Here is a 14,368-nt window from a genome sequence, read left to right on the forward strand (position 1 = left end):
TTTCTTCTTTAAAAATCTGGATGCTATACCATTTGATGCATATATATTGAGTACTGATATTACTTCATTGTCTATACTACCTTTTATCAATATGTAATTACCTTCCTTATCTCTTTTAATCACATCTATTTTGCCTTAGCTTTATCAATTTCATGATTGTTACTTCTGTTTTTTGCTGTTGTTGTTGTTTTTTATTTCAGTTGAAGCCCAGTTGGTTGCGGTCCCTTACCTTTATACTTACGGATTCTCTTTAAAAAGAGAAAAGTCCTGTTACTTCCCAGTAACTCCCCCAACTTTCACCCTAAATTCTCCCTTGTAATGAAAATGTATAATTAAGCAACAGACTAGTCATGTCTGGCAATGTATGTCTCTTTCCACAACCATAGACAACCACCTCTTTTTTAAGAGTAAGGAAGAAGCATATTTCAATGTAAAAGAGAATCAGTGATCAGATTTGAATTCTACAATTCATTATCTTAAGGAACCAGTGAAGTATGCAAAAAATTAAATGTCAATAATAGAATTCCTTATATCTCTATTTCATTTTAAGGCCTTGCTAAATTTATAGCTATACATGAAGGATCTATGGCTTTAATCACAGTGGAAAACTGATGTTAGAACTCTGTCATTTGATCACAACCTATGACTTCTTCCTGACTCTTAAGTCTCATTGCTGCAAATGTAATGTCAAATTATTTTTTGTATTTTTTTCCTTTTCTCTGTTCAGGTCTATGTGCTTGCTCTTGAATTATGGCAATTCCAATCTAGAATTACTGAACTATTGCTAACCTATTACTATAAGTGTAGTTGTTGATTTGACTTTGAGGCTATTGAGAGAGGCAGTTTAATTAAATATTGAGGAGATGCCCCTTGTGTATTTCACCTTATTTGTTTGGTTCTGAGTCATTTTCTATTGGAATGAGCCTACTGTTTTATGTGTTTTATAATGTGGTGCTATCATCAAGTTTAAATACAGCTAAAAGATACTCTATGTATGTGCCAGAATCCTGGGTATTTACATATACCTTATTTCCTGAAGATCTGTTTGCTAGTGCACATATATATGTGTTTGCCCTTTAATAAGTATTTATTTATTACTGTTGTGCATATGGCAAATGAACTGGAAAAATCTATCTGTGGAAGCAGCACTTGGCTGAACAGACTGTAGCAGCATTAGGTCAGAAGTAGAAGTTCCATGGGCTTTCTCTGTCCTCCTCTCTTACTATGATGACCCCCAAATCAGAATGTTTTAGGTTTCTCAGTTTTTCAAGAAAATTGTTCCTCTCCCTTGTGTTGCAGTGATCATCAGATTGTTCAAAAGTAAAACGAATGAATATGAAAAGCTTATTTATTTGAATATCTTTACTACTCTTCTACAACTGATTATGATTCCACTATGATTGTGCAAATTCAGTCAAGATCTCTACCTTTCAGGACAGAGTGTCTCAAAACAACAAAACCAAAGTCAAATGAGTAAAGGAGTTCCACAGGAGGGCACAGCATGGAAGGTAGGCAAAGTTAGGGCATTTCCACACTAAAAGGGGGCAAAATATCCCTCACCAAGGGGCAAGCTCATCACCCCTCCCCCACTTCACCTACTTTTCCAGAGTCTGAGCAAACAGGGTACAAACTTCTAAATTCTAGGAGGAAGGCTGGCTGAGGTCAACACAGACTAACCCATAAGAGAAACTAGACTTGGAACACTGGGAGGCTGAGGAAACGTTGAGTTAAGGTGCGGAGCTTGGGGAGAGAGGGTGGCTCACAGCAAAACACCACAGAGAACTGAAAAAAGCCCTCAAGCAAAAACCTCTCCAGCAACACTCCACACCCAGACCTCTTCTAGGCAATCTTTAAGTTCCCAGAAGCTGGTTCTCCCTGTAAGAACAACAAGACTAGGGATCCCAGGAGGCTGAGAAAATGTGGAGATATGGTGTGGAGCCTGCACAGAGGGGGTAGCTCATAGCAAACTGTCACAGAGAACCAAAAAAAGCCCTTGGGCAAAAACTTCTCCAGTGCTCAATAAGAGTCTTGCCTACACTCCACACCTAGATCTCTTCCAGGCAATCTTTAAGCTCTCAGGGGCTGGACCTGACCATAAGAACAGTAAGACTAGGGACTGGAGGCTGAGGAAATGTGGAGATAGGGAGCAGAGCTTGAGCAGAGAGAAATGGCTTAGAGCAAATGCCACAGAGATCCGAAAAATAGCCGTTGGGTAAAAACCTCTCCAGTGCTCAATATAGAGACTTGCTTACCTCCACACCAGGACCACTACAAGGCAATCTTTGAATTCTTGGGGACTGGACCTGCCACTAAGAGCAGCTTGACACTGCTGAGGGCTGGGAAAAATGTCCTCAGGGCAAAAACCCTCCAGAGCCCAATACAAAGATCACTCACATTCCTCACGTAGACATCTGACCAGGAAGGAACAAGGCAAGGACCACCAACTCCCACAAATACCCCCAAAAAACAAGAAGAAAACTTTAACCCTTGAAAATTTTTATGCAGAAAAAAACCCAGACTAAAGAAGAGACAGCAGAAGATGAAAAACAATTAAATACACCCAAACCTTCAAAGAAAAAAAGGAAATTGGTCACAAGTTCTTGAAGATTTTAAATCTGAGATTGTCAGGAAAATGGAAGAGATGTGGCAAGAAAAGTGGGAAATAGTTAAAAAAGAAAATAACAGTTTAAAAGATAGGATCTCCCACTTGGAAATTGAAACCAAGAAATCAAATGAAATAATAAGTAAGTTGAAGGCCAGAAATGACCTGCTGGAAGCCATGAAAAGCAGGATAGATCAAACCGAAAAGGAAAATCAAAAGATCTTAGCTGAAAACCAGTTATTAAAAACTAGAATTGGGCAAGTAGAAGCCAATGATCTCACAAGACAGTAAGAATAAAGCAAAGTCAAAAGAATGACAGATTAGAAGGCAACAAAAAATATCTCATTAAGAGGATGGTTGACCTTGAAAATAGATCTCAGACAGATAATTTGAGAATAATAGGCCTACCTGAAAACCTGGAAACAAACAGAAACATTGACATCATACTACAAGAAATTATCCAAGAAAACTGCCCTGAGGTTCTGCAACAAGAGGGCAAAATTGACATTGAAAGAGTCCATACATCACCTGCTACACTAAATCCTCAAAAGACAACCCCCAGGAATGTAATTGTCAAATTCAAGAGCTTCCAAGCTAAGGAGAAAATATTACAAGAATCCAGAAAGAGAAAATTCAGATATCGAGGAGCACCAATAAGGATTACACAGGATCTGGCAGCCTCCACACTAAAAGACCACAAGGCTTAGAATGTGATATTCAGAAAGGCAAGAGAATTGGGTCTACAATGAGGATCACCTACCCATCAAAATTGACTACATACTTCTAGGGGAAAGTATGGGCATTCAACAAAATAGAAAACTTCCAAATATTTGTAAAGAAAAGACAAGAACTAAACAAAATTTGACACTGAAATACAAAAACCAAGAGAAACATGAAAAGGTAAATAAGAAAGAGAAGGGTCTTTTTTTTTTCTTTAAGGGCATCAATAAGGCCAAAATATGGAAAAATGCTAAATGTAACTGTCAAAAATTGCATTCACTATTATAGTAGTTAGAAGAATTATCCAGATACTGGAGTACTCAGTAGTTTAAAATCATATATTAAAAAAAAAAAGAAGAAAGGGGTGGGAGGAGAGAAGATGGCACCAAGAAAAACTGGAAAGAAAAATAAAATTAGGATAATCTATACTACACAAAAAGATACATGGGAGGGGGAGGGGAAGAATACAACTATAAGGAGAGGAAGAGAGTGCTAAAAGGTAATACTCAAACATTACTCTCAATGGAATAAATGCTAAGAGGGAAGAGCATCTAGATTTGGGGTATTAAATTCTATCTTACCCTAAAGGGAAGTTGAGAGGGGAAAACTATGAGAGGGTAAGGGGGGCAGGGAGTTAAAAAATAAGGGGGAGGAATTAAAGGGAGAAGGGAATTTTGTAGACCCTAAAAAAATAAAAGGGGAATAAAAAGGGAGGGGGGGGAAAGGGAGGGTGGGGTGGGAAGCAATGAGGGGAGAGTGTGTGGGGTAGCTTAAAAAGACCCCAAAATAAAATTAAGAGAGGAATAAGAAGGGAGGGTGGAGAAAGGAAAGTAAAATAATGGTGGGGATTAGGGAGGTTGATTAAAAATACAGCACTGACATAGGAGGAAAAAGTGAAAGAGGAAAGGGCAGGACAAGGAGAGAAAATCAAAATGCTGGGGAATACACAGGTAGTAATCATAACTTTAGCATGCAGCAGCGGCCACACCCTGGGCAACGGCTTCGACAGGCCGGCTAAACCTTGTGAGGGTAGCCATCGGGTCGACGTTGACCCCTGGTGAACCAGGGCTTTGCTCACCCAGCATGTGAAGACTGCTTCGGCGGAACAGGCGGAAGAAACCAACAAGAAGGTTCAATGGCTAAGATGGCGATGCAGCAAGGCACTGTGGAGTGCTTAGGGTGTGATGGAGCACAAAAGACAACATGGCCATCCAATGCAGCTGAGGAAGTCTCCAGGTGTAACGACTTTTCGTGCCAATGGACCCAGGCTTCCAATGCCGAGAGAGTGGGACTGTCTCTGTGCATCGACTTTTCCACTTAAATCTTCATGCACAGGTGTGTTTATGCACAAAAACGCACAAAGACAATTGTCATCCTCGGTTCGAGAGACAACCACCAATTGTAACTTTGAATGTGAATGGGATGAACTCACCCACAAAGCAGAAGCAAATAGCTGAGTGGATTAGAAACAAAAATCCTAACATATGTTGTTTACAAGAAACACACATGAGGCAGGTAGACACATACAGATTAAGGGTGGAAAGGCTGGTGCAAAATCTATTGGGTTTCAAATGAGAAAAAGAAGGAAAGAGTTCCAATCACGATATCTGACAAAGCCAAAGTAAAAATAGATTTGATTAAAAGAGATGGGGAAGGTAATGACATCCTGATAAAAGGCAGTATAGACAAGGAAATATCAGTACTAAACATATATGCACCAAATGGTATAGAATCCAAATTTCTAAAGGAGAAATTAGAGAAGTTTAAGGAGGAAATAGATAGTAAAACTATAATAGTGGGAGACCTGAAATTTCCTCTATCATATCTAGATAAATCAAACAAAAAATAAATAAGAGGTAAGAGATGTGAATGAATTCTTAGAAAAATTAGGGTTAATATATATATGGAGAAAAATAAATAGGGACAAAAAGGAATACACCATCTTTTCAGCAGCACATGGTACATTCACAAAGACTGACCATGTATTAGGGCATAAAAACATGGCAAACAAGTACAAAAGAGCATAAATAATAAATGCAACCTTTTCAGATCATAATGCAATAAAAATAATAATTAGTAAAGGTACATGGAGAAGCAAATAAAAATAAATAATATAATTCTCCAAAATTGGTTAAGGAGCAAATCATAGAAACAATAATTTCATTGAAGAAAATGACAGTAAGATATCCTTTCAAAACCTAAGAGATACAGCCAAAGCAGTACAAAGGGGGAAATTCATATCTTTGAGTTCATATATTAACAAATTAGGAAGGGCAGAAGTCAAAGAATTGGGCATGCAAATTAAAAAAATTAGAAAGGGAACAAATTTAAAAATCCTCAGATGAAAACTAAATTAGAGATCCTAAAAATTAAAGGAGAAATTAATAAAATTGAAAGTAAAAGAACTGTTGAATTAATAAACAAGACTAGTAGCTGGTATTTTGAAAAAACAAATAAAATAGACAAAGTACTGGTCAACCTAATGAAAAAAAGGAAAGAAGAAAACCAAATTGACAGTATCCAAGACGAAAAGGGCGACCTTACCTCTAATGAAGATGAAATCAAGGCAATCATTAAAAAGTATTTTGCCCAATTATATGGCAACAAATATGGCAATCTAGGTGATATGGATGAATATTTATAAAAATATAAATTGCCTAGATTAACAGAAGAAGAAATAGAATATGCAAATAGCCCCATAGTGGAAAAAGAAATTGAACAAGCCATCAAAGAACTCCCTAAGAAAAAATCCCCAGGGCCTAATGGATTCACAAGTGAATTCTATCAAACATTCAAAGAACAACTAATCCCAATATACAAACTATTTGACATAATAAGCAAAGAAGTAGTTCTACCAAATTCCTTTTATGACACAAATATGGTACTGATTCCAAAGGCAGGTAGATCAAAAACAAAGAAAGAAAACTACAGACCATATATATCTATATATATATATATATATAGATATAGATATAGATATAGATGCAAAAATCTTAAATAGAATACTAGCAAAAAGACTGCAGCAAGTGATCATGAGGGTTATTCATTATTATCAGGTAGGATTTATACCAGGAATGCAATATTAAGAAAACCATTCACATAATTGACCATATCAATAAGCAAACCACCAAAAGTCACATGATTATCTCAATAGATGCAGAAAAAGTCTTTGACAAAATTCAACACTCATTCTTATTGAAAACATTAGAAAGTATAGGAATAGACGGGCCTTTTCTAAAAATAATAAACACTATATATCTAAAATCATCAGTAAGCCTCATCTGCAATGGGGATAAATTAGAGGCATTCCCAGTAAGATCAGGAGTGAAACAAGGATGCCCATCATCATCTTTATTATTTAACATTATACTAGAAACACTAGCAGTGTTTTAGATTAGAGAAGAAAAAGAAATTGAAGGTATTAAAATAGGCAATGAGGAGACCAAGCTATTATTCTTTGCAAATGATATGATGGTCTACTTAAAGAATCCTAATCAACTAAAAAGCTAGTGGACATGATGAACAACTTTAGCAAAGTTTCAGGATACAAAAATCCTCACATAAATCATCAGCATTTCTATATACTTTCAACTCAATCCAGCAGCATGCGTTAAAAAGAGACATTCCCTTTAAAATCACCATAGACAATATAAAATACTTGGGAATCTATCTGCCAAGACAAACACAGGAACTATATGAACACAATTACAAAACATTTCTCCACACAATTAAAACTAGATCTAAATAATTGGAATAACATTTATTGCTCATGGGTAGGATGAGCTAATGTAATAAAAATGACAATCCTATCCAAACTAATTTACTTATTTAGTGACATACCCATCAAACTACCAAAACCTTTTTTTTACAGAATTGGAAACAAACATAACAAAGTTTATTTGGAAAAACAAAAGATCAATATCAAGGGAAATAATGAAAAAAACGCAAAGGAAGGTGGTCTAGTAGTACAAGATCTTAAAATGTACTATAAAGCAGTGTTCATCAAAACAATATAGTACTGGCTAAGAGACAGAAGGGAGGATCAGTGGAATAGACTTGGGGTAAGTGACCTCAGCAAGACAGTCTGTGATAAACCCAAAAATCCCAGCTTTTGGGACCTAAATCCACTATTTGACAAAAACTGCTGGGAAAATTGGAAGACAGTATGGGAGAGATTAGGTTTGGATCAATATCTCACACCCTACACCAAGATAAACTCAGAATGGGTGAATTACTTGAACATAAAGAAGGAAATTATATGTAAATTATGTGATCACAATAGTATACATGTCAGATATTTGGGAAAGATTTTAAGACCAAGCAAGAGTTAGAAAAATTACAAAATGCAAAATAAATAATTTTGATTACATTAAAATAAAAAGGTTTTGTACAAACATAACCAATGCAATCAAAATTAGAAGGTAAGCAACAAATCGGGAAACAATCTTTTATGACAAAAACCTCTGACAAAGGTCTAATAACTCAAATTCATAAGGAGCAAAATTAATTGTACAAAAAATCAGCCATTCCCCAATTGATAAATGGACAACGGACATGAATAGACAATTTTTAGATAAAGAAATCCAAACTATTATTAAGTACATGAGAAAATGTTCTAAATCTCTTATAATCAGAGAAATGCAAATCAAAACAACTCTGAGGTATTGCCCCACACCTAGCAGATTGGCTAACATGACAGAAAAGGAAAACAATAAATGTTGGAATGGATGTGGCTAAATTGGTATATTAATGCATTGTTGGTGGAGTTGTGAATTGATCCAACCATTCTGGAAGGTACTTTGGAATTCTGCCCAAAGAGCACCTTTGATCCAGCCATAGAATTACTGGGTTTGTACCCCAAAGAGATAATAATGAAAAAGACTTGAACAAAAATATTCATAACTGCACTGTTTGTGGTGGCAAAAAAATTGGAAAACGAGGGGATGCCCTCCAATTGGGGAATGGCTGAACAAATTGTGGTATATGTTGGTGATGAAATATTTCTGTGCTCAAAGGAATAATAAACTGGAGGAATTCCATGTGAACTGGAACGACCTCCAGGAATTGATGCAGAGTGAAAGGAGCAGAACCAAGAGAACAATGTACACAGAGACTGTGGTAAAATCAAATTTAATGGACTTTTCTACTTGTAGCAATGCAATGATCCAGAACTATTTGGAGGGACATATGAGAAAGAACACTATCCACATCCAGAGAAAGAATGTGGGAGTAGGAACACAGAAGAAAAACAATTGCTTGATCACATGGGTTGATGGAGATATATGATTGGGGATGTAGACTCTAAAAGATCACCCTAGTGCAAATGTTAATAATATGGAAATAGGTCCTGATCAATGACACATGTTAAACCCAGTGGAATTGCACATGAGATACAGGAGGGGAGGGAAAGAACATGAGTCTTATAACCATGGAAAATATTCTAAATCATCTAATTAAATAAAATTAAAAAAAGAAAAGCACATCAAAAATCTTAAAAGGCTTTATCAATTAAAAATTATTGTGCAAATTCTTGTTATATGGGCTAATTAGCTTCTGCAAAAATTAACTATCAATTAAGCACTAACTATCACAATAACTGCCAACCCAAAAGCAGCTTTTATATGTACTAAATACAGTAGAAAAAAGAAACCCATCCACAACATTAGCATGCACTGGGTAGGAAGCATCTTTCATGTGCATTTTTACAGATTTGGTTTTGCTGATCACCTACCAGTGTAAGAAGAATATTATCAAATAGCAGTTGAGTTTCTGACTGATCTTTAGTGATATCAGCATTAGCATTCATCCCAAAGATCTCTGGGGCAGGATTCAAGGGCAATTGCTTTGTGTATTCAATGTAGCTATTGTACTGTAAAAACAAATGACAGGAGGTTAGATATCAATTTTGGAAAGGAACCTTTTCGGGTATACTCATTTATCTTTAGGATGTGGCTCATCTTCAGGACTCAGAGTTGAGCTACCCAAGAGACTATGCCATCAGAAAACCAGGCGACAAACTGAAGGTACAAATAAGGGCTGACAAACAACAACAACAACAGCAACAACAAAAACCCCAGAAGTTTGAGCTATGCAATGAGAAAGAAAGAAAATGGTAGTGCACCACATTTGGGATTTTCTACTGATGTTAATGTGACAGATCAGACCATCAGTGCTCCAGTCTGAATTACAAGCTGTTAGAAACTTACATGGTTAGAGATATTTATTGAAGGATTCCCAGGATTGGGGGGTGGGGTGGGATAAGCAACCCTAAGGTCTCATTCCTGTTTACAAGGAAATGACGGTACTATTCAGCAAAGCTGTCTCTGAGCCTCAGCTGCCTGCACTGTGAAGTTTGCTACAAATCCCATAGATTAAATGTCCATGTGACAGAAAAGACTGCCCTCATGGTGAAGCCAGTCCATGACACTGCCCAAAGCAGAGGTTTTTTACATTCCAAAGGAAGGCTGGGTGAAAAAAAAAAATCTTGGTGCTCTTGTGACAACTCCTGAATCAGTTTTGTTCATAGGCGAGGTGCTCAGAGAAGTTTATGAGATGAAGGAAGTAACTTGCCTCTGAGACAGGTCCTCAAGAACTGAGGATGGATGGTCCATATTTGTTATACTGGAGATTATGGACTATGCCTTAGCTTGTCTATGAACTACTTATCTTCTCTCCCCAGCTCCCAAGAACTCTTTTTAGCTCAATTTTTTCAGGGTTTTTTTTTCTTTATTATTTTTCTCATTATACAAATTTCAGCAAATCAGGTTGGCACTAGACAAAATTTGCCTCTTGGTACCTTTCTTTCCTTTTCAATGCCCTCTAGCTGACTGTGGGTGGCCCCAGAAACTGCCTTCTAGAGTCATCTTGGTGTCTGGTGCATGCCAAGCTCACTATAAGAAAGGACTGCTAGCTCAAGTTCTCAACAGAGGCTTTATGTCTTATTCTGCTACTGCCACAAATTCTGTTGCTAAAGCATACATGTGACCATATCACCCCCTCCCCAACTCCATACTATCCAAATGCTCCTGATTATTTCCAGATTCAAATATAATTTTCTCTATTTGGCATAAAACCTTCGAAAATTTGGCCCCAGATTACCTTTCCATCCTTCCTCTCTGTTGTTCCTCATTCTGTACAATGTATCCCAGATAAACTGGCTTCTTTGCTATGCTTCACCTCCAGAACTCCATCTTCTGCTTCTCTGACTCTGCACTGGCTGTCCTACATGCCTGGAATGCACTCTCTCTTCATCTCCATCTCTCAGAATCTCTAGGTCCCTTTGAGCTTCGGTTTGAATGCTGCTTTCTACATGGAACCTTTCCTGATGCTTCCATCTATCTGTAGTGCCTTCCCTTCACAATCACCTTATAGCTCTTCTTGTACATTTCCAATATTTATATATATGTCTCCACTGAATTAGCCAGAAGTTAGCTCCTTGAAGACAAGGGACTGGTTTTGTTGTTGTTTTTTATTTCTTTTGTCTTTGAATCCTCTGTTCCCCTCCCTTCACAGAAACACGTAATACAATGTCTAGGTACAGTAGATGTTTAGTAAATGTGTTTTAAAAAATAATAGCAGGCCACTGGTTATATTGTTTGTTGTATTTAGCTTTCGTAAAAGTGCACATACTTACATCACCACTAGGAGGAGCATAATAGATACCACTAGAGTCAAATCTATAGTCTGGATCTTCAACTATTTGTGAATTATAGAATTTGTTTAAAATGCTGCGCAATGTACGTCGGTCCCAGTCATCAGTAACTCTGCCCCCATAATTGCATTCGCCAGTCATATATCGCAGTGCATCATAGGGAAGTTCCTGAAAATATGAGGTCAATGTTTCAACCAATGCAAGACTTCAATTAGCATTTTATATTATATAGACAAAGTCAAATTGAATTAAGAGTTTTACAATAGGCCTTTCTCAAAACTACCCTTTTAATATTTTCTTGCAAGTTCTACAATTCGCAGGTCTTCTGCTTTTCACTCTAATTCAATGCCTCCAGATCTTAATGGATGCCTTATATATGCCTAATATTTAAGGAATAGAACTATCAATATACTGTAGTTCTATTTCCTTTTTTTAAAAAATCCTTACTTTCTTGATATAAATATTGATTTCAAGGCAGAAGAGTAGTAAGAGCTAGGCAAATGGGGTTAAGTGACTTCCCAAGGGTCACATAGCTAGGAAGTATCTGAGGCCAGATTTGAACCCAGAATCTCCCAACTCCAGGTCTGGCACTCTATCCAGTGAGTCACCTGTCTGCTTCAGTATTTCCTTTTGAAATGAAAGCATTGGTGATGTTTGAACCAGTTTAGTCTTAAATATTATGGTCAATAACATCAATAGTCAATAACTGAGTATAAAAGATTATATTCAGTAATATCAAGTCAATAATTTAGATAATCTTTACAAGCTCTAGAGTAATATTTGTGAATTTTCTTTAATTCCACCTCTTCTCACCACTCTGACTCACAACCTTCTTTTCCTTGTATGTCCTCTGTTGAACTATGGAAGCCTTTACTACCAAAGGGGATGAGAGGGGGGGATAAAAGAGGTGAGGGGAGGTGAGGTGAGGGGAGGGGAGGGGAGGGGAGGGGAGGGGAGGGGAGGGGAGGGGAGAGAGAGAGAGAGAGAGAGAGAGAGAGAGAGAGAGAGAGAGAGAGAGAGAGAGAGAGAGAGAGAGAGAGAGAGAGAGAGAGAGAGAGAGAGAGAGAGAGCGAGCGCAACTTGAGCAACATGGTTTCTCCAGGAAACCATGGCAGGGCTGTGACTACATCTTTTGGTTCCTTAAGACTGTATCATGCAATCATAATGAGTTCTTTGATGGAATATATAACCTTCAAACTATCCATTCTAAATTTAACTATAGCCTTGCTTTTTTTGTAAGTCTTAATTCTTTGCTGATATTACTCCCATTCTTCTCTACTCTCTTCCTAAAAGTAAAACAAATATTAGAAGCAAAATGATAAAAGGGATTAGGGGGTCAGAAGTTCTGAGTGCCAGTCCTGGTTCTGTCGCTGCCTTAGAATAAACTATTATTGGGTTCATAATAGAAGATCTGACATCTTAGCCACTGTAATTAGCTCTCTGCTGTTATAATGAAGTACATCAGAAGCTACTGGGTATTAACTGCTATATTTATGACATGAGAGTTGAAATTAATCAGAAGGTCTTTACTGTAAATGCACTTAAAATGTCATAAAGAGCCAAACAGAAAAGGTCCTTGCTGTTAATTTTACTATACCTCATACTGGTTCAGAAACATGTTGAGCTGCTGTACACTGATTCTCAGGTCAGTCTCATTAAACTCATAAGGAATATTCCATCCCAGAGGCCCAAATTTTCGTCTTTCTTGAACTAACGCATGGAAAAAGCAGAGGCCGTAGAGCAATTTTTTGAATTCTTCCTTTAGAAAGAAGATAGCAATATTATATTACTTAATTTTTCTTGATATTGCATCATAAAAATAATCCCTTGTGTTTCAATAGAGCTCTATTTTTTGCAAAAGTCTTTCATTTCATAAGTTAGCTTCTTTAGATATTATTTCAGTACTAATGCTTATATATAATAAATAAATGAATATTTTTAAAGGCACACTATATGCCAGGCATTGTGCTAAACTCTGGGGACATCAAGACAAAGATGAAACAATTCTTGCATTGTGTTCTGCTATCCCAGAGTCTCAGGGTGACATGCACGTGGCATTGGCTTCTTAAGAGATGTCAGAGATGCCAGCCAAATGTAAGCTCTTGGAGGTCCCACTGTGTTTGAAAGGTTTGGTCTTTTGTTAGAGGAATAATCTAATGAATTTCAGAAAGGCTCTTTACTGAAGGGTTTCATTACCAGATGCGTAGAATTTTTTTGACCACAGAAACTCATGATAATTGGTATTTATATAGCAGTTTAAGTTTTACAAAATGCTTTTCAGATATCTCATTTTTATCTTCAGAACTACATTGGAAGCAAGGGGCTAATATCCCCATTTTACAGATGAAGAAATTCAGGCAAACAGATTAAATAATTTAGTCAAGGTGTTTTCTAGGTTTTTGGTCCAATGCTCTATCAACTTAGCCATATAGCTGCCTAAATGATAATTATTATCTATTGTGATATTGAGAGGGGCAAACATCTCTTTCAGTGAAAGGAGTATCCACCTCAAAAAATTCATGGATCTTTGAAATATTTAAGTACTAAAATACTCACAAAAACTTTTTGAGATAGTCTGGGAAGGCATTATTATCCCCATCTCAATAAATGAAGAAATATATCTAGAATGGTTAAGTGACTTTTTAAAAGTCAATTAATGGTCAAGCTGGAACCAGGACTAAGTGAAGGAACATGGTACTGAAAATCCCTCAGTTTCCTCATATGGAAAATGAAGGGCTACACTAGATAGCCTCCTAGGTCCCTTCCAACTGCCTAGGGTACCACGGTCTTGTAACTGCTAGTCTAGTGCTCCATCCATCATGAAGTTTGTTTTTTTTTAAAGAAGTAATTTTCTTTCATTAGAAGCATCATAAATGCTAGCACAGAAAAGGACCCAGCACTGCCACAGAGAGAATGAACTATAGAAGTCATTCACAGACATACAGCCAACCTGTTCATGCATAAAGATGTTTATAAGGAGACAGGTTTACTCCTCATATCTAGCTATGGCTCATTAATATCTTGGGATAATTTAATAACAGAATACCTAAATAATTCTGAAACATCAATATTTCATAGTGTGGCCAGAAGGTGTTTGGATACTTCATTTATGAGACTTGGGATCACCCTCTAAGTTTGATCAGTAATTCTTTACTGCCTAGCCCAAGAAAACCTGTGAGTCATTACAGAAGGATACACTTTTGGTCCTTGGGAAAGGGACCTTAAGCAGAGATCTAAGTTTAAATTTCAGATCCCAAAGCAAAATTTAACAAAAAATTTTGCAACTTGCAGAAATGACCCTACCACAGACCTTGAGAAGCCTGCCATTTCCTGGACCCTAAGCACTATAAAGGCTGTTCAAACAAAACTTAATAGAACTTCACATATGGTATAGG

General features: G+C 36.9%; 1 protein-coding gene across 1 annotated transcript in view; it reads right to left on the reverse strand.

Annotated features, from left to right (window-relative positions):
- DNAH7 (dynein axonemal heavy chain 7) overlaps nucleotides 1–14,368 on the reverse strand; it is a 303,845-nt gene that overhangs the window by 52,233 nt on the left and 237,244 nt on the right. Inside the window, exons 57-59 of the mRNA XM_007494538.3 lie at nucleotides 12,571–12,732; nucleotides 10,956–11,141; nucleotides 9,054–9,191 (exon numbers count right to left, since the gene is read on the reverse strand). Coding sequence (XP_007494600.1) covers nucleotides 9,054–9,191; nucleotides 10,956–11,141; nucleotides 12,571–12,732 — 486 coding nt within the window. The remainder of the gene's footprint in view (nucleotides 1–9,053; nucleotides 9,192–10,955; nucleotides 11,142–12,570; nucleotides 12,733–14,368) is intronic.

This window comes from Monodelphis domestica, chromosome 4 (genome assembly GCF_027887165.1).
Source record: "Monodelphis domestica isolate mMonDom1 chromosome 4, mMonDom1.pri, whole genome shotgun sequence".
Lineage (NCBI taxonomy): Eukaryota > Metazoa > Chordata > Mammalia > Didelphimorphia > Didelphidae > Monodelphis > Monodelphis domestica.